Source organism: Anopheles arabiensis, chromosome 2 (genome assembly GCF_016920715.1).
Source record: "Anopheles arabiensis isolate DONGOLA chromosome 2, AaraD3, whole genome shotgun sequence".
In the NCBI taxonomy this organism is placed as follows: Eukaryota; Metazoa; Arthropoda; class Insecta; order Diptera; family Culicidae; genus Anopheles; species Anopheles arabiensis.
Window position 1 is genome coordinate 89,499,557 of NC_053517.1, and position 26,014 is coordinate 89,525,570.

Below are 26,014 nucleotides of genomic sequence, written 5' to 3' on the forward strand. Positions count from 1 at the left end.
TGCGCCTTTTTTCGCTGCAATTTTCTCGTCGTGCGTGACACATAGGTTGCACAGTAGCAATATGTGGGGTGGCGAACGGACACAATTTCAAACCATTTTTTCGCGTTTGCTTATTAAAACAGATAAATGATAGAAAAATTATGTTAAATATGTACTATTTAGTTGCCTTGGACATTGATCCTTCGCAGTCTGTCTGTAAGATCGCATGAAGGAGTGCCTGACTCATCGTATCGTATCGTATCAATGGGATCGTTGTACAGCGCTGATAACCATTGTTTTCCTCCCATTTCCTCTATGCAATCAGCGCAGTTCGGGAATGTAGACAAGCTTATCATCGATAAGCAAAACCCAAACATTCGTCTCCAAGGTGAAGGGACACACTTAGTTGCACTAACAGGAGTGCTTATGGCTCTCTGAACGCTTTGCATCAACTCTTGGCATGCCCTTAACGCAATGTTTGAGCATGTAAAATCGCGTTCCACCATCCACAATGCACAATGAGAAATAAATTGGCTCTTGCTGGATGAAAGCGTTTCAACTAGCAGCCATCGAAACCATCCGTTGCTACTGTGCCAATTGTGTCTCTCTAATGAAATGTGTAATCACACACATATATAACGTTCTACAAGAAAAAAGGAAACAATTTTGTAATCCACCTCCTTCGGGCCACCAATGCGGCCCCCACTCACCTGATGCAGCGCGGTCAGCCCGTCCACGTTGGCCGTATCGATGTCGGCCCCGTTCTTGAGCAGCCACTCCACCTCCTCCTTGTCGCCGGCGACGCAGGCCGCCAGAAAGATGCAGCCGGACGAGAATTTGATGCGCCGCGACGAGGGGCTCTTCGGCGCGCCGCTCAGCTTTTTGTTCATCTCCGACTCCTCCCAGCGCTTCAGCTGCTCGGCCCGCTTGTACTGGGCCGAGGTGTTCCGGTTATCCAGCGACATGTTGAATCCTTTTCACTGGCGCGCGCGCACACAAACACACACACACACACGCTACCAATTGCTTACGCACGCAAAAAGTGGAAAATTTTAAGCGCGCACTGTGGAGCTATTTTCTTCTTTTCTCTAATTTATCTCACAAACCACAATATCTCAAAGAGAGCTTCTTTTTTGCACAAATTCTTAAATTCACAAATTCAAACACACACACACAAAACATTCACACAAGTAGAGACACACGGCACGCTTACGGGGATCACCTTTTTTTGTCGCGGCTCGAATGCGTGCAGGCGATTTCAGTAGTTTCCGAAACGCGGCTTAAAAGAACCGTTTCCTTTTGGTTCGGGGATAGAGCGGCGCACCAACCAACACTCCGAAACACTACCGCCGGTGGCGCTCGTTGTCAAGGGAGGCTGCTGCTGCCCGTCGTCTAGCGACTACCAACAGCGACACATCCGAAACCATAAACGCACACATCACCTTCCGGCCTTTGCGCTCGGGGCATACAACGACCGACCCACCACCACCACCACCGCCCAGTGGTGCCACAGCAGCACACAGGTTTGCACACGCACACGGGCGCTGCTGTGTTCTGTGTTCCCCCAAAAGGTCAATTACTATACAGGCCTGCCCGGATGGCTGGATGCTGCCGCGATGAGCGAAAGACGCGCGCGCACGGGAGTACCTTCTTCCAGAGGTTTGAGGTTGTTTCTTTTTTTTCGGGTGTTTTTTAACGGTTCACGACGTGGGTTTGCTAAAATTAGAGAGAAAAGGAGAGTGTTTTAAAAAAACGCTGCGAAATGGAAAGTGAAATGCAAAGAAAAACAATAAATTGGTGTTAAAAACGGTAATCTCTCTCCAGTGCTGCTGTGTGCTGTGGGCTCGGAGCCCTTGAGCGCTTAGACGAAACAGTCCCTTTTTCTGCCGTCTGGCCCATCGCAGTAGGCGCCACACCTGATAGCGGAGAAATGCATCTTCCTTCCCCTGCACAGCATTGTCCTCCTCTCCATCCGAAAACAAAACGTCACTTTTCGGTGAAGGACGGTGCCGTTTAATGCTGATCCACTCAATTGTGTATGTGTTTACTGGTCGTGCAATTGTGCCTATATTACCTTCACATGCACTCGCAGGACACAATTGGGATGCAGCAAAAAAAAAATAAATAAATAAAAAAATCCGAAACTTTGCATTTTCGTCTGTTAGAGTTTGTGTGTCAATTTCAAACCCTTTTTCGCCCCTGTGTTGCCTCAGGCACAAAGGGACAGGGATGTAGCAGACGATAAGTTTTTGCCGTTGCGGACCGCGACCGCGCGTATTTGCGAGTTTGTATGTGTGTGTGTGTGTGTGTGTGTGTGTGCGAGGTATTTTATTTTATTTTATCTTGCCCCACGGCGCACCACCAGCGCGCGCGTTACATAAATCCAAGTGACCAAGTGTTCTCTCTGTTTTTTTCCACCATCCCCATCGCCCCGTTTCTCCGCCACCCCTTCTAGCACTGGTGGTGTCTCGCCCATGTGTGTGTGTGTGTGTGTGTGATGACTGAAATAAAAATAATTTTTCACATCTCGCGTTCAAAACGCCATCTCTCAAGGGCCCCGCTACGATCGGGCCACAGAGAACCGTGTGGCGGAGCGGTACACACATACAGTGCGTACGTATCACACACATACACACATGGATACACAGGCGCACACAGGTATGGGCAACTGTTCGCGAACGCACATCAACACACACACACGCGCGCGTACACACACACACACAGGGGGAGAGAAGATCACCAATCGAGTATGCATATGATTCCGAGGGTTCCGCGACAAACACAATCCTCCTCCCCCTCCCCCGAGCGGCACCCCACCAAACAGTGAGTGACGTGCAAATTGCAACCGAAATCCCTTGATCCGATCACGACGGAACAGCCCGGCCATGGTCAAAATGCCCTTTTTCTGCGTCAACAAAAAGCAAAAAACAGCGATTCCTTCTCCAGAAGGGGGCAGATGCACTTCACCAACAGCCTCGCTTCTCGCTCACTCACACACTCGCTCGGTCGCCCGCTCGCTCTTGCTCGTTCACGCTCACTAGCCTTGCGCATCGGGTTGGAAATTGTGGCGGATTCCGCCACATTCGCTACACCACACACCAAATGCTAAAGCACAGACACACACACACACACACACACACTGCACGCATCGCAGTCAGGCCAGTGAAAGATTCCACACTTGTTAGGGGGGCGCGCGCACACACAGAGATGGATGTCCCGTTTTCACCCCCGCCCTTTTACCGTGAGCCACACGCAGCAAAGAGCAGGAAGAAGAAGCAGCAGCAGCAGAAAAAGAAGCAGGGTGCTGAGAAGAAGAGGAAAAAACCGTCCTCCTCTGATTTCTATTTAAGTACGCACACACGCGAGAACGCGGAATGGGAGCAGCACACAGCAGCACACACGGGCGCAAAACGATGTCGAACGACGCGACAACGACGGCGACAACGACGAAGAAGCAGGCAGGCAGGCTGGCTGACTGGCTACACACAACGCGCACAAAAAAAAGAGCCCCACTGTTGTAGCGGGGCTTAGGAGACGACACACAGCAGCGCACACACAGAACAGATGAAAAGGAGAAGAAAAAAAAAGAGCTACAGATATATCCAACCTCTCAGCCTTGGCTTTGCTGCGGCGCGCCTTGCAACACCAACTTTTCGCAGCACAGCAGCGGAAGAGCACGGCAAACGTTTGCGGCCGTTGCGTAGTGTCGTTGCGGCACGAACGACGGTCGACGAATCCACGCGGCTGCGGCTACGGTGTGTGCGTGTGTGCTTTTTCCTCCGGGGGCTACGCTGCGTTCACTGTGCGAAATTTGCCTTCACGAATTCACATTTCTTGTGCTCGCTCTCTCTGCTGCTCGCTTGTCGTACAGCCACCACGTACCAGAACGATCGGCAGGTTCGGCCATCCGGGTGCCCGTTTGACAGTGCGTTACCGTTTGACGTACGGGGGACCTGGGAACTCCGGGGACAGTGCGTTGCTAATGCTCGCACAGGTTTTGATTTTTCACGCGCAAAATATATACAAAAAGTCGAATGACTGTAGAAAAAATTATTTTTATCATATTTAGCTTCAGAAAACTGGATAAAAAAGCTCACAAGCTTGTCGAAAGTATGTTACAGGAAATGCCACAAAAATCAAATTTTACAAAAAACCACCATGGTGGATGACAATGTTGCACGGTCCAGCCTGAACCGATTGCGTAAAAACGCGTTGCGTGACATTTTGACACATAATCGATCAGTTTGTGATGCAGTGCGGAAAGGGGAATGAATGTGCAAAAGAAAAGTTGTTTGAAAATTTATGTTTTATCTGCACAACAATTTGAAAAGTTTGCATAATTATAAATATTTATTAAACGTTTTGCACAATTAACTTAAATCACATGCTTTTGATCGTGATTTTTTCTCTTTTGTCTAATTATTGCATTTGGTTCGTGTCTGGGAGAAATCCAATAGATGGCGCTAGTAATGATTTTGAATAAGTCACCGTTATTTTAAAACACCTCGTTTCCTTTTACGGTCGATTTACTTTAGTTTTTCTATCTAAATTTTGTTGTTGTTCGTTTTGAAATGAAAATAAGAAACTTACGTATAAATATGAAGGGAGGAAATGTGACCAGTAGACATCTGTAGGGTCTAATTTGTAAATGTATTGAAATACTACCCATCAATAACGTGTAGCTCCAAAGCAAAATTGAAAAATAAGACCGCAGAGACTGTAAGCTACTTCACTGACTTTTTATTAATTTCAGTTCTCCTCAGCTGATCACCATCAGCTGATTTTCTGGTTCGAGCACTCCAATCCATCGTTACTTTCGAACCCCCTTCCATCATCTATCACAGTACAGTGTGTGCGTGTGTGTCGTCATACGTCGCTGCAGTGAAATAAACGGGGCAGTAAAATAATGTCCCTCCCTTCAATAAAATCACACCACACATGTTTATGATCGCCCATGACGCAAGTGCACCAAATATCACAGATCAACCTCCCACTTTCGGCCCTGTTCCCGCCACTCGCTCCCTTCCGGCAGCGCCCGATGCGTTTAACAATTTGCACTATCTCGCTAAACTAATCGCCGTACTACGGCCGCATCCTCCGTCCATTGGCACTCGATGCGGGCACGCCACATTTGAAGAAACAGTCGCAACACGAACCCGACCAGCAAGATCATCACCAGGAAGCAAACAAGCAGCAGGAAGTCGATTCCCACCGATGAGCCAGCCGATGGCACGTGCTGGATAGCAATGTCCTGGTCGGAGGGCTCTACCACAGCAAGCAGTTTGCTCGATGGCACGGAATCGCCGTCTCCAAAAGCCATGATTGGGCTGGCTTGTGTAAACTGTTGACACGCTGCCCGAACACTGCGAGACGGCACTTCCACGGTTGGACACGGTCGTTCCAAACTACGAAGACGATGAACGATGATAACCTATCAGCGGGAGCGTAGCACTTGAGACAACAATCGAGACTATCGGCTGTAGATTAAATTAACACGTTTATCATCCGGTGCGAATGGCCCTCCCCGTCAGGGCCGGATTGCCTTACCGTTGTGTGTTAGTGTTACGCGCCTCAGCCACGTAATTGGGGCTGATATCAAATCGCAGCTTTTCGCATTGCCAAAGGCGATTACACTCATCACAACACTCAGCGCTCGTCTTCTGCGCGCTAAGGGTTTTATTTTTAATTAAAAATGACATTTTTCCGCTTCCCACCATCCCTCCTAGTAAGATAGTAGAAATCCTGGTTATCTTTCTAGTACCAGATCGTTGGCTTGGATCAAACGACCCGTTGTTATCGGAGGTACAGATTCGCTTCAATGTCGTCACTGTCCAGTGTAATGATGATTGATGGATTGACTTCATGGAGATACATTGGATTTTGTTTTTTTTTTTATGACGCATATTGACTGGGCCATCTTGCAAAGATTGGAAGGTTACTTTAGAAACGAAATTTATTGGTTTACGGTTAAAGTAAATTGAATTTGCAGTTAACCTTGCACCGATTTCCGCTTAATCTGGCAGTCGTTTTTAGAGGATTCTTTGCTAGCTGAAATACTGGGTCTAACAGTTGAACAACATGCATATCAAAGGAGATTATGGGCTAGTAAAACATTCTTAGCCAGTGGCAGACAAAGGCTAGTTGAGCTCCTAAGCGATCACATGGCAGATAACCTAATGAAATGTCGACCTGTGGCAGGCAACTGCGACATCTTCCGAAGAAACGCTTCCTACTACAATAAGCAAGACCATACCAATCCTAGCCTATTCAGCCGTATGCAGACATTATTCTTGCTGGTTTTAAAGGACGCTTAAAGGGACCTCAATCAACGCGAAGCGTAAACCAGGGGTCTCCAAATTACGGCCCGCGGGCCGCATACGGCCCTCGAGAGCCTATAATGCGGCCCGTGATAACTTTATAAAGACTTAAACACACATTTTATTAGTTTGATTATTTTCTACATTGATACATTCAGTTGGGATTTTCTCATTAAAAAGAAGGTTAAATGTTCGAATATTAGCTAAAGGTGACACCAAAATGGCCCTCAAAACCGACATTTGTAAAGCTATGCGGCCCGCGAAGTGAAAAGTTTGGAGACCCCTGGCGTAAACAATAGATTTAACCGGTGGCGTAAGTGGCAAAGCAGATCAGATGAGCACAGTAACAGTGGAGTAGACGACAAAATACCCGTCTCATCTCTAATTTCTGGAGGCGATTAGAGATCTCCTCATGCATCTGAACAGCCAAAATTTGATTTACATCGTATGACTATCTTCAGAGCTTTTCGGTTTTCAGGGTGTTGTGAGGTTTACCAAAATTATGTTAAAAAGCTGGTTAAAAAGTACTAGAAACAGGAAAAAATACGTTATTAGTGGATGTTGGCTTAAAATACCCCCCTGAAGTATCTGTACATTGAGCTCATGGAGGCCTAAATTACTATGACTCGTAATGAGCGATGGAGGAAGCAAGGAAGATGCGGGACTATCCTTTTCAACAACACCCTGGAACACCGCTCGGCATAATACGGGTCGCGAGCCGCATGCTATCGAGATGTTAGCTCTAAACAGTTCATATATTTCATAGAACTTTCACACATTTTGGCTCTTGATTTAAGAATTTGGCTCTTTACGTGAAGCTATACGATCATTTTTGTAGAATTTGGCTCTTTTGGACGCAAAGTTTGCCCTGGAAGGTGTCTTCAATAAGTGGCTCGATTTGTACAATCGGCCCCTACATACTTTTGTTCCCAGTTCTAAGGGAAATCAAAGGCAGAGAACAAAGTAGCCACGGATCGGAGAACGATTGGCAGCATGGAAATGCCGTTGGGACTGCAAACAACTGCAAACGGGCTAACGTTGATGATGGTGATGCGGGCTACTTTCACGCAATCATTGCGCTGTAGTGGTATAAAGCAATTCAGATTGGCTGTGTTTAGTCGCTTAAATGGAAAATTATTTCTAATTTAATATATATTCGCTTTTCTAAGTTCAACACTTTTTCATCTTTTTGTTGAAATGTAGCATAATAAACAAAAAAAGAAAAATAAAGAAATTATGGGAAAAAGCAAATGCCAGCTGTTTTTGACAGCTCACCCGTGCCGAAGCATGCGGTGTTTACGTTTTCCATCGCACTTGTTTACATTTTTTCCTGTGCAGCGCAACTTGTTCCAATAATGTTTGATCGCACAATTGCAGAGGCGGTAATAAAACCAGACTGCATATCGAACTTTTGGCAAGCGGTTGATATCTATCTATTCAAAACACACGTGGTGAATAAGAAACTGTTTGGTGTGAAAAATGTGCTCATATTACCGTACAAAACTGCACCACCGTCGGCGGAAGAGACCTCCCAAGCGACGGAGCATTTGCTGGACCAAATAGTGGAAACCGAACTGGACAGCTTTGAACACGAAACTCGGAAGCGGCTTTTATGCCTTGGCTGTGAGGTGCGAAAGGAAAAGGTGGATAACATTTCGCTCCATGAAGTGTCGCAACAGGAGTACGATGGAGCGATCGTTTTAAACCGTCTCCTGCCGAAAAACATCAACGTTTTCCAGCCAATCGACGTTGCTTGTTGGATAGGTATGAAAAGAGTTCTTGGTTTATTTATCTACATTTAGTTTGTAACTAACTAATGTATTGTTCTCATAGATTTTAGATTCCTCCGGGTGCGGCTGCAGTGTCTTCAAAAGGATAAAGTTACAACCTTGTTCCCAGCATTTCCCTTCTTGCTGGAAGTGACTCATGGAACACTTTCCATTCGCTGCCAGTCCACCGACAACATCGACGAACGGTCGATCTATTGGCTACGGGAAGTACTGCTGGAACGAATGCAGAAATGGATGGAATCAAACATTCCCACCAATGCGACGGGCACGAGCACCGCCTCCATTCGATCCCTTGCGCTCGTGGACAATCTGGAGCAGTACAATTGTCTTTTCAACGAGCTGAAACAAAAGTATGGCCAATCGATGGTATCCATCTGGCCGGAGTGTACCGATCCGCAGAAGTTCGTTTTCGAAGACATCGCGATAGCGGCGTACCTGTTGATGCTTTGGAGAAAGGAGCGAACGACCAAGGGGCTCGAGTCACTTCAGTCTTTTGTGGACATTGGCTGCGGCAATGGGCTGCTGGTATACATTCTAGCATCGGAAGGCCATCGAGGTTACGGGATCGATTTAAGGAAACGGAAGCTGTGGGATATGTATCCGGCCGAGCCGAAGGTTGACTTGCGTGTCGAAACGATCGTACCGTCCAGCTCGTCGCTGTTCCCCGACATCGACTGGATCATTGGCAACCATTCGGACGAACTTTCGCCCTGGATTCCGGTCATTGCGGCACGAAGCTCGTACCGGTGCCGCTTTTTCCTGCTGCCCTGCTGTGCGTACGAGTTCGATGGGCGTAAATATCAGCGGCAAAACTGTGCCCTCAGCCAGTACGGGGATTTTCTGAATTATGCAGCAGAAATTGCACGCGTCTGTGGGTTCGCGGTGGAGACGGATCGCTTGCGTATACCCAGTACGAAGCGCACGTGTCTGGTGGGAAGCACCAGAACGTACCCGGAGATGGAGTACGAACAGCAGGACGGAAGGGTAACAGCATTCATCAATGAACGATCAAGTGGGGCTGAAACGGAAGAAAAATCGGCTCAACATGGTACGCCAGAGGAGAATGTGCCTAGTTCCGGCAGCTGGTCGGCAGGATTTAAACCAAGGGAAAGCACGGAAAAGGTACGCAATTGTACGAAAATCGATCGATCCGTGGTGGATAAGATTGTGGCGATTGTGTTCGGAGAGCTGCTGGCAAAGCGACGCATTCCGGCAGAGTTTGCCGAACGCAGCTGGAACGCTGGAGGGACGCTAGCACTAGAGGAACTAGTGAAAGCGATCCCGCAGGAGCTGCTCGTTGCGCTTAAGGCAGAGTGTGGTGGGCTGCAAACGCTGTTGCGCAACAATCATCAAATTTTCCGCGTCGAAAAGGGAACAGTGCAGCTGCGCATACCGACTCGAATATCGGACACGCTCGATGCGGCCCTTGCGAGGAAAATGAAGAAGGTGAAGAGCTTTAAACCGATTAACTTTAAGCAACGTGTTTGTTGGTTTTTCGTCAACCATCCGGATGGTTGCCCGTTGGCAGAGATGGACTGTAAGTTCAACCACGGAAGCTGAGAGCTGAGAGAGAACCAATTGTCTTGATACGTCTTTATTTGATGTAAATAAACTGTTTAAAATTGCATAAATTTTAAACTTCTCCCCATCCGACTCAATTTCACATATCCCTTACTTACCTTTATCTAATCTTAACTCTTTTCTTTAAATCGACACATCCCCAGACACAATCTGTGCTCCACGAGGAGATATTTGGGGATAAATTCTGGGTGAAAAAAGAGTTATGAGGAAGAGATCGTTAAAAAGGACATAAACATTCAAACTAAAACCGTTAAATCCGTTGAGTTTGAATCTGGCCACCAAAACAATCGCACACCAGCGCGAGCTTTTTGGTGGTCATCTTGAACCCTCACAAACCCTCGCTCGAATCATCAAAAATCGTCACAATTACTTACAAAAAACGTCGCCAACCAGGGAAAATCGCACAAATTTTCGGTGTTGGCGAGCTCGGGAAAGCCGATTTTTGACCGACTCTTCCTGTTTATAGTTGGCGATCGAAGCGGGATCAATCGAACTGTCAAACGCATTTGCGGCGTCCACGTACCGTAAAACGTAAACAAATCAGTTCGTGGTGGGGGAGAGAACCACTTAATTCACAATTTAAATACAGGTCTCTTCACGTAACGGTCTCTTCAGGTGCCGCTAGGCTCGTTCAACCTGCCACGGACTGTACCCCTCCCGTCGGACGGCATGCAGGAAGGAGCAAAACCCTCGCGACACACAGAATGGTCGAGCTGAAATCGTTCGTGTTCTTCGACCTGGAGACGACGGGCCTGCCGGAGTATGAGCACTTTCGCACCAAAATTACGGAACTTTCGATGGTGGCCTGTGCTCGGGAACATTTGCTGGAGGCAAGCACCGAACCGCCGCGCGTCACGCACAAACTGTCGCTCTGCTTCAATCCGCACCGCATGATAACGCTCGGTTCGTCCCAGGCAACAGGTAAGGGAGTGGCGGACGGGACGGGGTTTTACTAATGATAATTCATGAGTGTGTGTCGCTATGCACCGTCCCTACAGGACTGTACAATGATCTGCTCGAGAAGGAGGCCAAGTTCGACGCGAACGCGGGCGAGATGGTGAAGCTGTTCCTCGAGCGCCTCCAGAAGCCCGTCTGTCTGGTGGCGCACAATGGCCAGCGGTTTGACTTTATCCTGCTCAAGCAGCATCTGCTCCGCATCGATGTGTGTCTGCCGGGCGATCTGTACTGCGTCGATTCACTGCCCGCCTTCCGCGAGATTGAGGCCGATGTGGATCGCTCGTACTTCGAAAACAACGAGGGCCTGGACAGCGAAATCCCGGAGCTGGAGTATCAGGCACTGCGCGTGATGGAGGAGCTCGAGCGGTCCAAGGATTGGCTGAAGGAGCGGCAGAAGCAGAACGAAACCACGCCCCAGAGCGGCCGGGTGGAGCAGAAGTACAAGCAAGTGCTGCGGGACTATTTGGCCGTCTCGCCGAACGAAAGACAGTCGGCCTCTCCGCCGGAGCCATCCGACGATAGTGATGAGTCGGCGAAAGCGCCACAAAGGCCGACCAAGTCGCGGAAACGATTGTTCGATGATGCGCTTACGAATGGAACGGACAAAGAGGAGGATGAGGGTGTAAAGCCGTTGGCAGCTCCAGCAGTCTGGAATGGTCCGAAGAAGCGGTTCAATCTGTCCGAGCTGTACAGGCGCACCGTGGGCAAGGAGCTGCTCAAAGCGCACTGTGCGGAAGCGGACGTACTGGCGCTGATGGACTGCGCTATCGTGCATTCGGCCCGGTTTGTCCGGTACGCCGAAGCAAACTGTGTGCCGTACGAAGAGGTGAAGAGCAAATTTTAAGCGGGACTCTTTCGGCTCAACTCGCCGTTGCAAATGCGATTCCAATTTTATGTGAAAATTTAAATCAACGTGTGTAAAGATATATTTTTTTATTATTTCTAATAGTCTATACTTTTTGGAGACTGTGGGAGAGAGAACAAAATCGAGATAAATAAAATAAATTGTGCAACAATCGATCCAACTCCTTCTAGCACGGTGGTTCCTCCTCGTTGCTCTTCGCACAGACGTTCACAATCTGCTTCATGATCGCCTCGCAGCCATCAACTTGCTCGCGCAAATCGGCCAACTTTTGGTGCCGTTCCTCCAGTGCCTGTCGGCATCGTTCCAGCCCGTCCTCCATTAGCTGCTGCTTGTCGTACGTTAGCTTAACGATCGCTTTTCGATTGCTTGCCATCTGTTCCATAGCCTGCTCGATGCGCTGGTCGAGCTCTTTCGTGCGCTGCTCCAACGTTCCGCGCTCGTTGGCACGTTCCCCCAGTGCGACCAGCTCACGGACGACCGTTTCTCGCCGCTGCTGCAGCTGCTGTAGTCGTTCCGTTTGTTTGGCAATTTTCGTTTCAAGTGGCTCGATTGTCAGCTGCTCATCGGACACCTGTTGCTCGAGGCGCATTTTCTGCTGGCTAAGCCGCTGCTGCAACGCTTGGTACTCCGCGAACACCGCCGTCAGCTGCTGCTCGAGCGCGCGAAGCGTCCGCTCCAGCTCGGGATAGTTGCTGCACGTTAGGCTTAGCTCGATCGGCGTAAACTCAATGTCCGGCTTAATGGCGTTGGAGAAGTTGTACAGCTTCGTGTTCAGCTCGGAGATAAGGTTAATCTTTTGCTTGATGAGGCGCGATAGCGTGATCTGATAATCGGACGACTCACCGTCGAGGCAGGCGATGGCGTTGCGCTTCGCCGCGACAACGTTCCGGTCGTGTGCAATCTCCGCCTGCAGCTCGTCCCTTTCCTTGGCCGTCATCTGCTGGCGGGCCAGCTGCTCCTTCACCCGCTGGATGGCGCTTTCCCAATCGTAGTACTGGTCCTGCCTCAGATAGTACTCCTGCTGCTGGCGCTCGAACTGCCGATCCAGCTGCTTCGTCTCTTCCGTCAGCTGCTTCACAATGCGCTGCTTTTCCACCACCTCGCGCTGCACCTCGTCAAAGCTTTGTTCGCGCATCTGTCCGTTCGACCGGTCGACGCTGATCGCTTCCAGCTGCTGGCGTATCTGCTCCGTCCGCTGGCGCACCTGCTCCTGCGACAGGCCGCCCGTTTTGGCCGCCACCAGCCGGTCCACCATCCGCTCAACCTGCGCCTCGAACTCTTCCTCGCGCTTCAAATTCCACAGGTGGAAGCTTTCCGTGGCCGATTGGAAGAAAAACTGGGTGTACTCGGGGGTGGGAAACTCGGCCACGTGCTGATAGTTGGGCGCCCAGTCGGTGACGGGCACGGGCGCCAGCTGTATCAGCCACGTCAGCATCGTCACGACCTGCTGTATCGAGTGCGGGGCGCTCGGCGTTTTCAGCATCGATTTGCTCACGGTGAACGGGCACTGCAGCTCGGTGATGGCTTTGATAATGTCCTCGATGAAGTTGGTGCCAATCTTGTACCGGTGGCCACCGATCTGGCGCAGCAGGTGCGCCACTATGATGAGAAACTGCTTCATCGACATCGTCTTGATGTTGCCCCGCTCGATAAATTCCTTCGGCAGGTCCGGCACGTTCGCTTGCGCGAGGTAGTCGAATATGGGGCGCGCTTCCACGGTGCACCGTTCCCGCTCGACGGTCGAGGGGATGGAGAAGGAGGGAATGTTTTCGGCATTTAGTCCGCCGTGATGGAACACGCTTCGGTGCGGTGTGCGTAGCTGCGGTGTCGCGCTGCTGCTTCTGGGTGGGTTAAGGGATTTTTTCACAGCTGTGGAGGGCAGCCCGGCCAGTGCGTTTAGTCCGCGCTCTACCGAGCGCGATCGCCCATTTTCGCCAAACTGGCCAATCCCAGACTGTTTGCTCGATTTGCGGACTGGTTGCGCGATTCGGCTGACGCGACTGAGGGACAGCAATAGGAAAGAATAAAAAAAAACGGGGTTAGTTCATCAATTGCCTCTGAATTGCTCCACCAACCGTTCCGTTAACTCACGCTTGGGACTTTTTGACCGATGATTGTGGAGCCGATATTTCAAACTCCTGCGTGCGCCGTGGCATAGTAATGCGTTTTGTGGACGACATGATGCTATAATTTCGGCAGGGAAAAGACGAAAAAATGGTAAAATTAAAAGAAAGCGTCCTGGCGTCGATTGATGATAAAATTGTTTACGTTTTCTTTCAAAGCGTTTTGAATTCGGCCTAACTGTCAAAATTTTTGCTGTCAATCGGTTGTAAATAAATCCCAGTGAAAAAAGTATATGTGTTGCCTCGAGCAACAGAATTTTCTCAACTTGAAAGTCCGCGAATATTAAACGCAAAAAAGTTCTTTTAACACTTTATTTACACGAAGGGTTAAAAAAATACTCTTTCTTCCGGGACTTTAGTACGCGAGAAAAGGGCGCTTCTTCAGCCGTCGTTCCTTAAGTACCCTTTCGCTCGTTCCCGCTCGGCGCTACGGTCGATGCCCTTTCCCTTCGGTGGTTCTTCGGTTAGTCTTCGTGCTAACAGTTGCAAATATGGCTGAGTCATGTTGAAATATTTCGCCCTACGATCGTGGCATCGATGGCATCCTCTCTACGAAGTCAGCGCCCTCTATGTTTAGTTGCTCAAACTAGCATCACGATGAACGGACCGTTGATGTTTGTCAACAGTCCCCCCAGTGTTTGTAAACAACACTTCATTTGTCCGATACGTCGATAACTGCTATTTTGACAGCTGGGCGCTCGAGCACTTTACCGGATGCTGTCTGCACGTGCACCCGCCGTACTTGACCGTCATTTGATTCGATCACCTTTACAATGCGTCCTTTCGGCCAGCATCCACGGGGAAGAGTCTCGTCGATTATTAGTGCGATGTCACCCTCTGCGATCGGTTTCACCGGTGCGTGCCACTTTGTGCGCCGTGTTAAAGTGGGCAGGTAGCTGGCCAACCACTTTCGCCAGAATACGTCAGCGTATATTTGTGATGTTTTCCAAGTGTTTTTTAACATTTCGGGCGAGGGGTCCACTGTGGTGATCGGTTTGGCACCGGATGATGAGCCCACAAGAAAGTGATTTGGTGTCAAAGGGGCGTCTTCTTCGCGATCAACCGGAACATCAGTCAATGGGCGTGAATTTATGATAAACTCAACTTCGATCAACCAACTGTTGAATACGGCATCGGTCGGATACTTAGTGAACTGAATGTTCGTTAACGTTCTTTTTATCGACCGAACGAGCCGCTCCCATGCTCCTCCGAAATGCGGAGCCGCTGGAGGGTTAAACGTCCACTTGGTGCTGGTAAGGCTAATTCCATCGACGATCTTATCAACGTCTATTTCTTTTAGGGCTTCCTGAAGTTCGCGGCTCGCGCCTACAAAATTGGTTCCTCTATCGGATATGATTTCGTTGGGTACGCCCCGGCGAGCTATAAAATTTCGCAGTGCTAATATACAAGAGCTTGTTGATAATGTGTGGGCCACTTCAATATGCACTGCGCGTATCGTTAAACAGGTAAATAACACTCCCCATCTTTTTTCGCTTTTACGTCCATTTACCACGGTGAATGGGCCAAAATAGTCAATTCCGGTATGCGTAAACGGACGGGCAAATGGTGTGAGGCGACATTCGGGTAGATTTCCCATCATCGGTTCTCTGGGTCTAGCATCTTTTATACGGCAAAACTGACACCCATTTCTTACTCGGTGACACGCTGCTCTCAAAGCGGGTATATCGTAGATTTGACGTACTTCATTCATTATAGTGAGGTGGTTCATATGGCGGTACTTCCTATGGTATCGATCGACGATCAAATCGGTAATGTAGTTGCTTTTAGGAAGGATGATAGGGCGTTTCGTCTCCTCGCTGATAAAGGCACAAGCGTCGATTCTACCTCTCACTCTCAAAATTCCATTTTGATCCATGTAAGGGCTTCTTTTGTATAATTTACTGGAGGGAGGTAAACGAGGCTTAATATCGGGGTGGTCTCTGCAGTGTAGAAGCATTTTATATTCGTCGTGGAAAGCTTGTTGCTGTACTTCGCGTATTATGCTTAACTCGGACAGTTGCAGCTCTCCCATTGTTAGTGCTCCCACTTCTCGTCTTGCTTTATCTGCCTTCGATATTCTGCAGTTGTTGATGAAGCGCCAAACGTAACCAATCGAGCGTTGTAACCTTAACCACCTTGAAAAACGGTCTAATTTAAAAACAGGTTCTCGTACTATATGAGCGCATATCGTTTTTCGCAGCTCTTCATTTGTCACTAGACCGTCTACAGTTTCTTTTGGCCATTCTGATTCTGGTCGACTTAGGAATTGGGGTCCACTGAACCACTCGCTGGCCGTGAGATGTCGGCTCAGCTTCGACCATTTGGTACCCTCGTCGGCGACGTTGCTTTTGGTAGAAATCCAATGCCATTCATTTGCCTCTGTATTTTCTAATATTTCGCCAATCCTGTGTGCTACGAATGTACTGTACCTTCGATGATCGGAATTAATCCATAAAATTACATCTTTAGAGTCGCACCACAAGAAACGCTGTATGACTTTTTCTCGGTGTGCATTGGTTATACTCTTAGCCAGTCTGGTACCTAAGACGGCTGCTTGGAGCTCGAGTCGTGGGACTGACAAGTACTTCAAAGGTGCTACACGGGTTTTCCCGCCGATGAGTGCTATCTCGACATCATCCTTGCTTGAAAATCGAAAGTAGGCCACAGCGGCAAAACCATCTTTTCCAGCGTCTACAAATACGTGAAGCTGAAGTTTAGAGGTCTCTAGTGATAAAGACTTACGGTAGCATCGAGGAATGGTTATTGTTTCTAGATGCGGGAGACATGCTAGCCATTCATTCCATCTTTCTTTAAGCTCATACGGGATTGGCTCATCCCATCCAGTACCACTTCTCCAGACCTCCTGGAGCAGAACCTTCAAGTATAGTAATAGTCCTGCAATGAGGCCTAAGGGATCAAAAATCCTCATTAACACCTGAAGGACTTGACGTTTCGTCGGGACTATATTCCCTTGCAGAAGCTCGGAGTTTAGCATAGGCGATCGGAAGCAGAATGAGTCGGTTTGTATGTCCCACCACATACCTAATATTTTCTGTGTCGCAGATAGTTCGTTGATGTTGAGCTCCTTTTGAGTAGATGTGCTTCCTGTGGCATAATTGAAAACCTCTGGAGAGTTAGACAGCCAGTTATGGAGAAGGAAGCCACCTTCGCCATGTATTTTGGTTACTTCATATGCTAAGGTTTTCGCTTCCATTACCGTCTCTGTACTAATGAGCATATCGTCTACGTAGTGGTCTCTCTTTATACATTCGACTGCACGAGGATGCGATGTGGCATATTTGTCTGCGTTAAGGTTTTTCACAAACTGCGCACTGGTGGGAGAGCAGGCCGCTCCAAACGTCATTCTTTGCATGACATATTCATCAGGTTCAGTTTGTTCTCTATTCCAACGCCATAGGAATCTCTGGCTATTTTGGTCGTCTTCCTTTACTAAGACCTGGTGGAACATCTCTCGTATATCAGCGGCCACTGCCACTCGATATTCTCGGAATCTTTGAAGTACTGATGTAAGGGAGGACAGTAGATCTGGACCTGATAGCAGCATCGAATTCAAAGAGACCCCATGAAATTTGGCGGCAGCGTCCCAAACCAACCTCACCTTTCCCGGCTTGTTAGGGTTTACCACGGGAAAGATAGGAAGATACCACGTTTTGGGACCGATCGCTTGTTTCTCTTCCAGTGACAGTTTTCGCGCATAACCTTTATCTAAATACTCTTTGATCTTTTCGTTTAAGGTCGTTCGTAGTTGGACTTCACGCGTCATGCGTCGTTCTAGACAATCCAGCCTTTTTAAAGCCATTCCTCTATTATTAGGCATCTTCACCATATCGAAGCGCCATAACAACCCTGTTTCGTATCGTCCCTCTACCTGCTTTGTATACGTGCGTAGTAGGAGTAAGGCTCGTTCATCTTCTTTGGACATAAATGCCGAAGCGTTGCTGGAGTGAACATCTTCTAACGCAAAGCTTCCCTTGATTGCAGCTTCTACCCTAGCTTCCAGGTCCCGACAATCACACGGATGAAGTCTATGCATCGATACAACTTGTTGTTTCGCAGAATGAGTTGCTTTGCCGAAACAACCGGACACTACCCAGCCTAATCGAGTTTTTGTTGCCGTTGGCTCGTTTACCTCTCCTTCAACGGTTTTCAGGGGTCGAGACAAGCTATAATTATCGATGCCGATGAGTAGTCTTGGGACGGCAGATACGTATGATGGTAGGGGCAGAGACTGCAGGTGTTTATAACGTGCTGATATGTCGCATCCATCAGCAGACTGTGGTGGAAGACCCAGGGTGCGAACCGTCCGCACGGCGTGCATATCGAAGCGACGGTCTCCCTTACGCGTACCGGAAATCATGATCGATGTCTCTACGGAATCGCTCTCTTCGCGGTTTTGACCCCCAGTCCAGCTTAGGCAAAGGGGTTTCGATTCTCCTTCTAGTCCGAGCTCCTTTAGTAAGCGGTGTTCCATCAAGGTGACGGACGACCCCTCATCGAGTAGAGCTACCGTATTCAACGTTCGTTTCGGCCCGTGTAGTACAACAGGAATATAGCGCAACAACACTTCGTCAGCACTTCCTGTAGAATGGGAAAGATTAGACTCATACCTGGTACCGTTTTGCCCTTCCGGTGAGGGTGGTGAGTGTAACAGAGGATGATGTCTCTTCGTGCAGCCGTTCTTGTTGCAAGACCTCGTGATTCGGCAGGTGGTCCGGTGGCGCCTCAAGCATATGCTGCACAGATGTTCACCCTTTACAAGCTTCCATCGGTCGTTGGGAGTCAGCTGCAGGAAGGCCTCGCAATACTCCAATTGATTGCATCGATGATCACATGCACATTTATCTGGTTCATGTTGAGCAGTCCGCTCAGCCGGGATATGCACGTTGATGTTTCTCGCCCTCCGTCTATCGTCCGTTTTCGCCGCTGCTGGAGAAGCTATAAGCGCAGCTTCTTTAGCACTTTTCATCCAGGTTCCAAAATCGGATAAGCTGGCTAGAGGTTTTCCCAAACGCTGCATTCCCCATAAGAATGCGATAATGGGAGGCAGCCGTCCGACAAGTTCCTCTAGCAATGGACCATCGTATCGGTTTTCTAAGCCTCCGGTCCGCACTGCCGCACTGATCTCCTCTACCATCAGGGCATAGCTCACAAGGGTGTCCAACTTTTCCATCCGCGGCACCGGTGCATTTTTTATTTGATCCAGCAGAGTATTGACGATCAGTTCCGGTCGTCCGTAACTGCTGCGTAAGGTGTCTAGAACTTCCTCCAGGTTTTCGGCCTTACGAAGGCGTAGTTGCACAGCCTTCAGCGCCTGACCCTTCAACGCCTGCTGGAGGCGAATGATGTTCTCGCCGTCTGTGAATCCACAAAGGCGGGTGGTTTCCTCATACGCTGAGATGAACATGTCCCATTCCTCCGGATTGCCAGAAAAGGGTGGCAACTTGGACGCACCTGTATGCCTCGCCGAGGCTTGGCTTTGGGACAGCTCTTGGCTGGTCTCAGCGGAACGTCCAAAGACGGTTGAACTTGGTGGCGGAATGCCATAAGAGGGACGCGGGTCCATGGCTGAAACCACCATTTTCTGCTCCAGTCTTTCCAACCGATCCACTAGACGATCCATAACGTTGGTGGATGCCCTCATCCTAGCGACGGTGCAAAGGGCGCATTTCCAGGATGCGATCGATGCCGCCTCGTCCTCGGAGAGACAGGAGATGTGGCACCATCTACCACAAGGATTGCACAGTATCTTGTTTCCTGCGTCCGTCTTCTCACAAGCGTAGCAACGCGTTCTGACCTGCGGGGTCTGAGGAGACTCACTGCTTTTCTCCATACGTGCCTTCATTTGGTCGAAAAGCAGGCTGATTTCCTGCATCATATCCCTCTGATGCGTGGGCGTGGAGCTCCCCGGGTTATCACCGCTGGGGAATGACGTCGTTGGCAAGCCTGTCTCCTTCTGGCTGGATCTTGCGGCACATTTCGGACAGAACCACTCGCGACTTCTAACCGAATCGTCCGCACCAACACACTTGGGATGATAGGCTTCACGACACTCGTCACAAAGTACGCAATCTTCTTCGCCTTGCGCGGCGCAGATTACGCATAGAATATCGTTGGGCGCCATTTCACAAAACTTCACTTGCACGGTTCTTAATGTTCTGACTTGCCTCAAGAACTTTCCGGCACGCTAACGAAGCACTGAAATGGCACTTGCACTCGAGTATTTTTTTAAAATGTTGCCTCGAGCAACAGAATTTTCTCAACTTGAAAGTCCGCGAATATTAAACGCAAAAAAGTTCTTTTAACACTTTATTTACACGAAGGGTTAAAAAAATACTCTTTCTTCCGGGACTTTAGTACGCGAGAAAAGGGCGCTTCTTCAGCCGTCGTTCCTTAAGTACCCTTTCGCTCGTTCCCGCTCGGCGCTACGGTCGATGCCCTTTCCCTTCGGTGGTTCTTCGGTTAGTCTTCGTGCTAACAGTTGCAAATATGGCTGAGTCATGTTGAAATATTTCGCCCTACGATCGTGGCATCGATGGCATCCTCTCTACGAAGTCAGCGCCCTCTATGTTTAGTTGCTCAAACTAGCATCACGATGAACGGACCGTTGATGTTTGTCAACAATATGTTTATTTAATAATGTTATTTTTAATGCTGTAAAATCAATTGAAAAATGCCCAACATAGTATTTTATTTAGTTTTAAACAACTAATTAAAATATATGAATTTTATTGCTGCTCATCTAAAAGATTCTTAGGCAATAGCCAGGTTCTCCTTTTTTGCTACCGTGATAGAGAACTCCCACTGTGCCCAAGCTGTCAATCCGATGCAATCCGAGCCCACACACACAGCTGCAGTGAGCAATACAAAAAAAAGTCGTGTAATTTGCCAACAACCAAGAGACCGGTAAGGGCCGTGAATTTTCGCCTCCAGTGTGCCGTCCAGTGCCGTATGTAATTGTTCACACTGCTGTACTTTATAATACTTAAAACAAACAATCATTCATTTGGATAATAGTCTTCAGCACCAACCCAAATAGCCCTGGTAAGCTTAAACATACATAGTTCCCATACCCTTGTAACTGTGCTGAAAATTGTCTTATCTTTCGGTTGTGGCGTGACAGAAGAACAAAAAAAGTTTATCATCATGACGAATAGTTTTTTTTAAAGCCATTTCGGTCTGATAGGTTAATCAATATTTGCTGCCGGGAATGGGGTTCGAGGGTCGACAAAACCCCACGTACCAATTACATAATGGCGTCGGAGGTAATGAGTGGAAAGTTTGCTAGTTTTGGACACTACAATTGATTTTACAATGAACTGCAAAACAATTGTGCATAAAAATAGATACATAGTAGCGTTAAATGCACAGTACCAGTGTATTTTTCACTGAAAAGAGAATCAAATCTGCAAGAATGTTAGCGTCTTCGGCGACTGAGGGTTAAAAACTGCCCTATCACAATGTAGCAACTGGCCTATGGAATCCGGTTATTTAAAAATAACTTCTCCAAAAATCAAGGAACCAGCCAGAAATGTTGAGGAGAGTTTGCAGAAAGGGTTAGTGTGTGCATTAACCTAAGGTACCGAACCTTTCGTTGGGTGGAATGCGGTGGGCCCGCGCGAGCGAGCGAGAGACAGAGAGACCAGTGCGTTCGCGCGAGACTACTGCGAGACTTGGCCGGCACAGTGCCTCCATTCTTCGTTCGGATCCGGTCAGTGGCGGTCACGTCGTCGTCGGGTGTCGTGTGGTAGCTCTCTGTTGTATCGTTCGGTGTCGCTTGATCGTGGCAAGCTTATTTCCATAGCATTCCTGTTGCCAGCGCTGTGATTCTGATTTCCGTTCGTACAGAGCCAGCATACATTAGTGGTAAGTGGAAGTAATGGGGCTTTTGCAGTGACGTGTCAAGGTCCAAGATCAAGAGTGTGCGTGCTCGCTAGGTGCTGGCGGCTGGTGGCATGATTTCTAACTATCGAGAAAGGTACAAAAAAAAAAACCCCTAGAAAGTCGGACGTGAAGCCAGCAAAGAGATTTTCAAACTGTCCCGGACATAACTGTTCGCAGGTTTTGAGTTTCACTTCGAAATCTCGCGGAAGCTGCCGGTTGGTGGAAAGTGGGATGATGTGTGGTATTGAAACTATACGGGAGGCCTGTTAAATAATCCCTCGAGCCCCTTTTTCCGTTCGTTCCGTGAGGGGTGTGTACTCAAGCCGATCGTTGAGCGATAATCGACCCTTTCTCCCTTCCCCGGGAGTGTTGTCGGAACGGTCCAACTGGTTTTTTCCTCTCTCACCCACCACCAAACAACCTGTTGCACCCGCGCGGGAACCTTTGCCTTGGCATGGGAGTGATTACGTGGTCTGACGTGGTACGATCTTTGGAGCAGTGTGAGGAGCGTTAAACGATTAGTTTAAATGAATTTGAATGTTTTTTGTTTCTATTGCTGCAACGGACTTCATTTTGGCGTTCCTATTAATAGTTTAAAACGTTATCATTGAAATTACCACCAGTGTACAAAAACCCGCAATCCACAAGGGGTCGGAGCGTACATCAAACCCCTGTTTGCGTATGCCATCTGTGCTAATCGGGTCTTATCAGCAATTCTGGGCCACCGGAGACAACGGTTTGGATCGTGGTCGTCCAGCGATAAACCTGAACAATGTCGTTTCGAGCACATCCAAGCTTCTGTGGCAACAAAAGAAGGCACAGATGCGTAGTTACGGACGAACCAAGACAGTTAGCTAGTCGTCTCTCTAATCAGAAGTAGCCTAATGCACGCATCACACTGCAACACATTTAGCAGCTCTTGGGACTGTTGATTGGATTCGATTAACGATGGTCGCTCGATGACCATGACTGACTTGCGGGAACGGGGCTTGTTATGAGCGGGAGATAATGAAATGCGCGCAAATCGCCCAGAGGGAGGTCGAGGTTGTGGCGTGGAAGAAGCAAAAGCCTGCTGGCAATGAAACATTTGCGCGGCCTTCAGTTGGACAGCACGCAGGCTCTCTTGCCTCTTGACTGTAGAGACATGTATGAAGAACTTGAGTTGAAAAAGTAAATACTCATCGTCTAATTGGACAAAAAAGCATTCTCGGTGCGTTTTCATGCCTGTATATTTGCGCATCAGTTTAAAGATAGCTTTTTTTTGTATGTTCACATGGGTAGGTTAAGTAGAAGGATGGCTTAGGCAACCTTCGAATAACTTTGTTTTTTTTTTTTGCCTACAAATATCGTGATGTTTCCGTTTTTACTTGGCTCATACATTTAAATCCATTCAAATTTCCTCCCAATCCAACCGTCCCCTCCTCCACCTGCTTGGTCGGTTCCGTAATCATGCGTGGAAGGGGCTCCATATCGCCGTCATAATGACATAATGTGTAACTTTCGCTTTCTCTTCCGACTCTTCCGCATCTCCCGCAGCGCATCGAAATGGCGTCGAAAATCAAGGCCGGACCCGTGGTGGACATCCTGGGCGATGAGATGACGCGCATCATCTGGGACTCGATCAAGGAGAAGCTGATCCTCCCGTTCCTGGACATTGAGCTGCACACGTACGATCTCGGCATCGAGCATCGCGACGCGACGAACGATCAGGTCACGATCGACTGTGCGGAAGCGGTGAAGCGGTACAACGTCGGCATCAAGTGTGCCACCATCACGCCGGACGAGGCGCGCGTCGAGGAGTTCAAGCTGAAGCAGATGTGGCGCTCGCCGAACGGCACGATCCGCAACATCCTGGGCGGTACGGTGTTCCGCGAGGCGATCATCTGCAAGAACGTGCCGCGGCTGGTGCCGGGCTGGGAGAAGCCGATCATTATCGGGCGCCACGCGCACGGCGACCAGTACAAGGCGACCGACTTTGTGGTGCCGGTGCCGGGCAAGCTGGAGATGAAGTTCACGCCGGCCGACGGTAGCGAACCGACCACGTACGTGGTGAACGAGTACAAGAGTGCCGGTGTCGCGATGGGCATGTACAATCTGGACGATTCGATCCGCGACTTTGCGCACTCGTCGTTCAAGGTGGCGCTGGACCGGAAGTTCCCGCTGTACCTCAGCACCAAGAACACGATCCTGAAGAAGTACGACGGCCGGTTCAAGGACATCTTCCAGGAGATTTACGACAAAGACTACAAGAAGCAGTTCGAGGCGCTCGGCATCTGGTACGAGCACCGGCTGATCGACGACATGGTCGCGTACTGCATGAAGGCGGAGGGTGGGTTCGTGTGGGCGTGCAAGAACTACGACGGGGACGTGCAGTCGGACACGGTGGCGCAGGGTTTCGGGTCGCTCGGTCTGATGACCTCGGTGCTGGTGTGCCCGGACGGGCGCACGGTCGAGTCGGAGGCGGCCCACGGTACCGTGACGCGGCACTACCGCCAGCATCAGCAGGGCAAGGAAACGTCCACCAATCCGATCGCGTCGATCTTCGCGTGGACCCGCGGGCTGCTGCACCGGGCCAAGCTGGACGATAATGCCGAGCTGAAGCGGTTCGCCGAAACGCTCGAGAAGGTGTGCATCGACACGATCGAGTCGGGCTTCATGACCAAAGATTTGGCCATCTGCATCAAGGGTATGGCGAACGTGAAGCGCACCGACTACATGGAGACGTTCGAGTTCATGAACAAGCTGGGCGAAAATCTGCAGGCCGCGTTGACGCAGAGCCGGCTTTAAAGGGAGGGAAGTGTGCAACCTTTTTTTTATGTCCTGGTTGGGTGGGAGGCTGTGTGTGGACAAAAGCCCTCGCCACTAGCCCTTACTTAGCATTTACCTTTTCAACACACACACACACACACAACAAAGCGCAGCGTTTTTTGGTGCATTCATTCACATCCTGTCGTCTTATTAATTTGTATTCGTGGTTAAGCATTGGAGAGGTGATTTTCACTGGTATGAGAGATAAATAAACCATTTTTGGGGCATTTATAAGAAACGTACTGCTAGTGTATTGTTGTAGTATATTAGTATTGACAGCGATTACTGTTGAGAAATGTTTGAAGTGTGTTAGTGGTTTTTTTTTTCACTCGGATCAAGTTGAAAGAAATCCTTGAATTGAAACCCGACAGCAGGTCACCGAAACAACGTTAAACCTAAGGCTTAAGATTGTTCGGACAATCTGGATGAAGATCTGGTTAGTAACCAGCCAGAGGTCCTCTCGCGGTGGGCTCAGTACTTTGATGAACTACTCAACGACCAGTTGGCTCCACTAGTAGATAGTGTCATGCTATTGCCACTGAAAAATAACAAGGTACCCGAAACCGACGGAATCGCAGCTCTTAAACGGGTCAAGAATTGATGTCGAAATTCGTCAAATTGGTACTGAGATGCGGGGTAGCGATTCGATGCCTTGTGATTGGAATCTCGGTATCATCTACCCCATATACAAGAAGGGAGATAGGTTGGACTGCAACAACTACAGGGGTATTACGGTGTTGAATACCGCCTATAAAATATTCTCCCTGATTCTTCAGGATCGCCTTGTCCCGCACGTCGAAGAGATAGTCGGAAACTATCAAAGAGGATTCCGAAACGGAAAATCAACCACTCATGCGGCAGATCTTGGAGAAGATGGCTGAATACATACACGACACGTACTACCTCTTCGTCGACTTCAAAGCCCCATATGATAGCAAAGCCAGGGTAAAACTGTACGACTCTGTGATCTCTTTTGGAATCCCGGTAAGTGCTAGTTAGAATGACTATGACCAACGTCACTTGCCAGGTGAAGGTGGATGAAAAATTCTCAGGGCCTTTTGCTACCATCAAAGATCTGCGTCACAGGGGCGGGCTTGCCTGTCTCCTATCCAACTTGACGCTAGAGAAGGCCATCCGTGACTCGAGGGTGGAGACTACGGGAACCATCTTCTATAAGTCAACCCAGGTCCTGGCGTACGTTGATGATATCTATATCATTGGTCTGCGGTTCTCCTATGTGGCAGAAGGTCTGCACCAGTGGAACGGGCTTACCTATATCCTATTCAAGTTGGCGCTAGAGAGGGCGATTCGTGAACAAGGGAATGAGCAGATGGCAGAAAACCTCGGACTGCAGATAAACAAGGCAAAGGCCAAACTGATGGTGGCAACATCAGTGGACCTACCAATAAGTAATCAGAGCCTACGTAGGTGTGACGTACAGATAGGTGAAAGCACTTTTGAAGTCGTCCCAGAATTCACCTATCTTGTGTCAAAGGTCAGTAACGACAATAGCTTGGAAGCTGAGTTACGCGCAAGGAGGCTGGCGACCAACTGGTCATTCTACAACCTGAAAAACCAGTTCACCTCAAAGAACCTGTCGCGACGGACGAAGCTGGGTATATATTACCAATATAGTACCGGTAGTCACATACGCCTCTGAGACATGGATACTGTCCAAAACTGACGAAACCC

The 26,014-nt window shown here is 48.9% G+C and overlaps 5 protein-coding genes and 1 long non-coding RNA gene across 28 annotated transcripts in view; 3 read left to right on the forward strand and 3 right to left on the reverse strand.

The window, feature by feature from the left end:
- The window catches only part of LOC120896407 (protein phosphatase 1 regulatory subunit 12A), a 74,875-nt gene extending 70,994 nt beyond the window's left edge, over positions 1-3,881 (reverse strand). For 8 of the 18 annotated variants that reach the window (XM_040300490.1, XM_040300497.1, XM_040300494.1 and 5 more), the window contains exons 1-2: positions 3,587-3,877; positions 690-1,695 (exon numbers count right to left, since the gene is read on the reverse strand). In XM_040300490.1, the coding sequence (XP_040156424.1) occupies positions 690-944 (255 nt within the window). In that variant the 5' untranslated portion in view covers positions 945-1,695; positions 3,587-3,877. Of the gene's footprint in view, positions 1-689; positions 1,696-2,973; positions 3,090-3,219; positions 3,537-3,586 lie in introns of those variants that run through there. The other 10 variants (XM_040300502.1, XM_040300499.1, XM_040300500.1 and 7 more) reach the window with 6 other exon arrangements.
- An 818-nt stretch (positions 3,882-4,699) lies between these two features.
- LOC120893859 lies at positions 4,700-5,623 on the reverse strand. Its single transcript, XR_005738157.1, has 2 exons — positions 5,527-5,623; positions 4,700-5,456 (listed from the first exon to the last, which is right to left on the reverse strand). It is a non-coding gene; the product is annotated as an uncharacterized LOC120893859 (long non-coding RNA).
- Positions 5,624-7,575: 1,952 nt separating this feature from the next.
- Positions 7,576-9,739, forward strand: LOC120897196 (probable tRNA (uracil-O(2)-)-methyltransferase). Its single transcript, XM_040301869.1, has 2 exons — positions 7,576-8,060; positions 8,130-9,739. Exons 1-2 carry the CDS (start codon positions 7,652-7,654, stop codon positions 9,644-9,646), a joined length of 1,926 nt encoding a protein of 641 aa, XP_040157803.1. The 5' UTR covers positions 7,576-7,651; the 3' UTR covers positions 9,647-9,739.
- A 429-nt stretch (positions 9,740-10,168) lies between these two features.
- LOC120900078 lies at positions 10,169-11,644 on the forward strand. Its single transcript, XM_040306642.1, has 2 exons — positions 10,169-10,588; positions 10,666-11,644. The coding sequence occupies exons 1-2, from the start codon at positions 10,372-10,374 to the stop codon at positions 11,466-11,468; spliced, it is 1,020 nt and encodes a 339-aa protein (XP_040162576.1). The 5' UTR covers positions 10,169-10,371; the 3' UTR covers positions 11,469-11,644.
- On the reverse strand, positions 11,543-20,248 carry LOC120900051 (kinetochore protein NDC80 homolog). Of its 4 annotated transcripts, none has more exons than XM_040306575.1 (3): positions 19,798-20,248; positions 13,581-13,673; positions 11,543-13,489 (listed from the first exon to the last, which is right to left on the reverse strand). In XM_040306575.1, exons 2-3 carry the CDS (start codon positions 13,667-13,669, stop codon positions 11,656-11,658), a joined length of 1,923 nt encoding a protein of 640 aa, XP_040162509.1. In that variant the 5' UTR covers positions 13,670-13,673; positions 19,798-20,248; the 3' UTR covers positions 11,543-11,655. The 4 variants fall into 4 exon arrangements, with proteins under 4 accessions (XP_040162509.1, XP_040162501.1, XP_040162517.1 ...); XM_040306567.1 differs by having other exon boundaries at positions 18,241-20,248; XM_040306583.1 differs by lacking the exon at positions 19,798-20,248 and adding an exon at positions 13,932-13,971.
- On the forward strand, positions 14,942-24,564 carry LOC120900072 (isocitrate dehydrogenase [NADP] cytoplasmic-like). 3 transcript variants are annotated; one of them, XM_040306609.1, is made up of 2 exons: positions 14,942-15,078; positions 23,051-24,564. In XM_040306609.1, exons 1-2 carry the CDS (start codon positions 14,965-14,967, stop codon positions 24,299-24,301), a joined length of 1,365 nt encoding a protein of 454 aa, XP_040162543.1. In that variant the 5' UTR covers positions 14,942-14,964; the 3' UTR covers positions 24,302-24,564. The 3 variants fall into 3 exon arrangements, with proteins under 3 accessions (XP_040162543.1, XP_040162563.1, XP_040162554.1); XM_040306629.1 differs by lacking the exon at positions 14,942-15,078 and adding an exon at positions 20,543-20,674; XM_040306620.1 differs by lacking the exon at positions 14,942-15,078 and adding an exon at positions 21,310-21,496.
- Positions 24,565-26,014: the final 1,450 nt, after the last annotated feature.

Bases quoted from the DNA above. Each gene is read 5' to 3' on its own strand.
- LOC120897196 (XM_040301869.1), top strand. From the start codon at position 7,652: ATGTTTGATCGCACAATTGCAGAGGCGGTAATAAAACCAGACTGCATA. The intron at 8,061-8,129 runs GTATGAAAAGAG...TTGTTCTCATAG, and splicing joins CGACGTTGCTTGTTGGATAG to ATTTTAGATTCCTCCGGGTG.
- LOC120900078 (XM_040306642.1), top strand. From the start codon at position 10,372: ATGGTCGAGCTGAAATCGTTCGTGTTCTTCGACCTGGAGACGACGGGC. The intron at 10,589-10,665 runs GTAAGGGAGTGG...CCGTCCCTACAG, and splicing joins CGGTTCGTCCCAGGCAACAG to GACTGTACAATGATCTGCTC.
- LOC120900072 (XM_040306609.1), top strand. From the start codon at position 14,965: ATGATTTCGTTGGGTACGCCCCGGCGAGCTATAAAATTTCGCAGTGCT. The intron at 15,079-23,050 runs GTAAATAACACT...CATCTCCCGCAG, and splicing joins CTGCGCGTATCGTTAAACAG to CGCATCGAAATGGCGTCGAA.
- LOC120900051 (XM_040306567.1), bottom strand. From the start codon at position 19,754: ATGGCGCCCAACGATATTCTATGCGTAATCTGCGCCGCGCAAGGCGAA. The intron at 13,674-18,240 runs GTATGAGTCTAA...CCGAAATTATAG, and splicing joins GAAGGGCAAAACGGTACCAG to CATCATGTCGTCCACAAAAC. The intron at 13,490-13,580 runs GTGAGTTAACGG...GCTGTCCCTCAG, and splicing joins TCGGTCAAAAAGTCCCAAGC to TCGCGTCAGCCGAATCGCGC.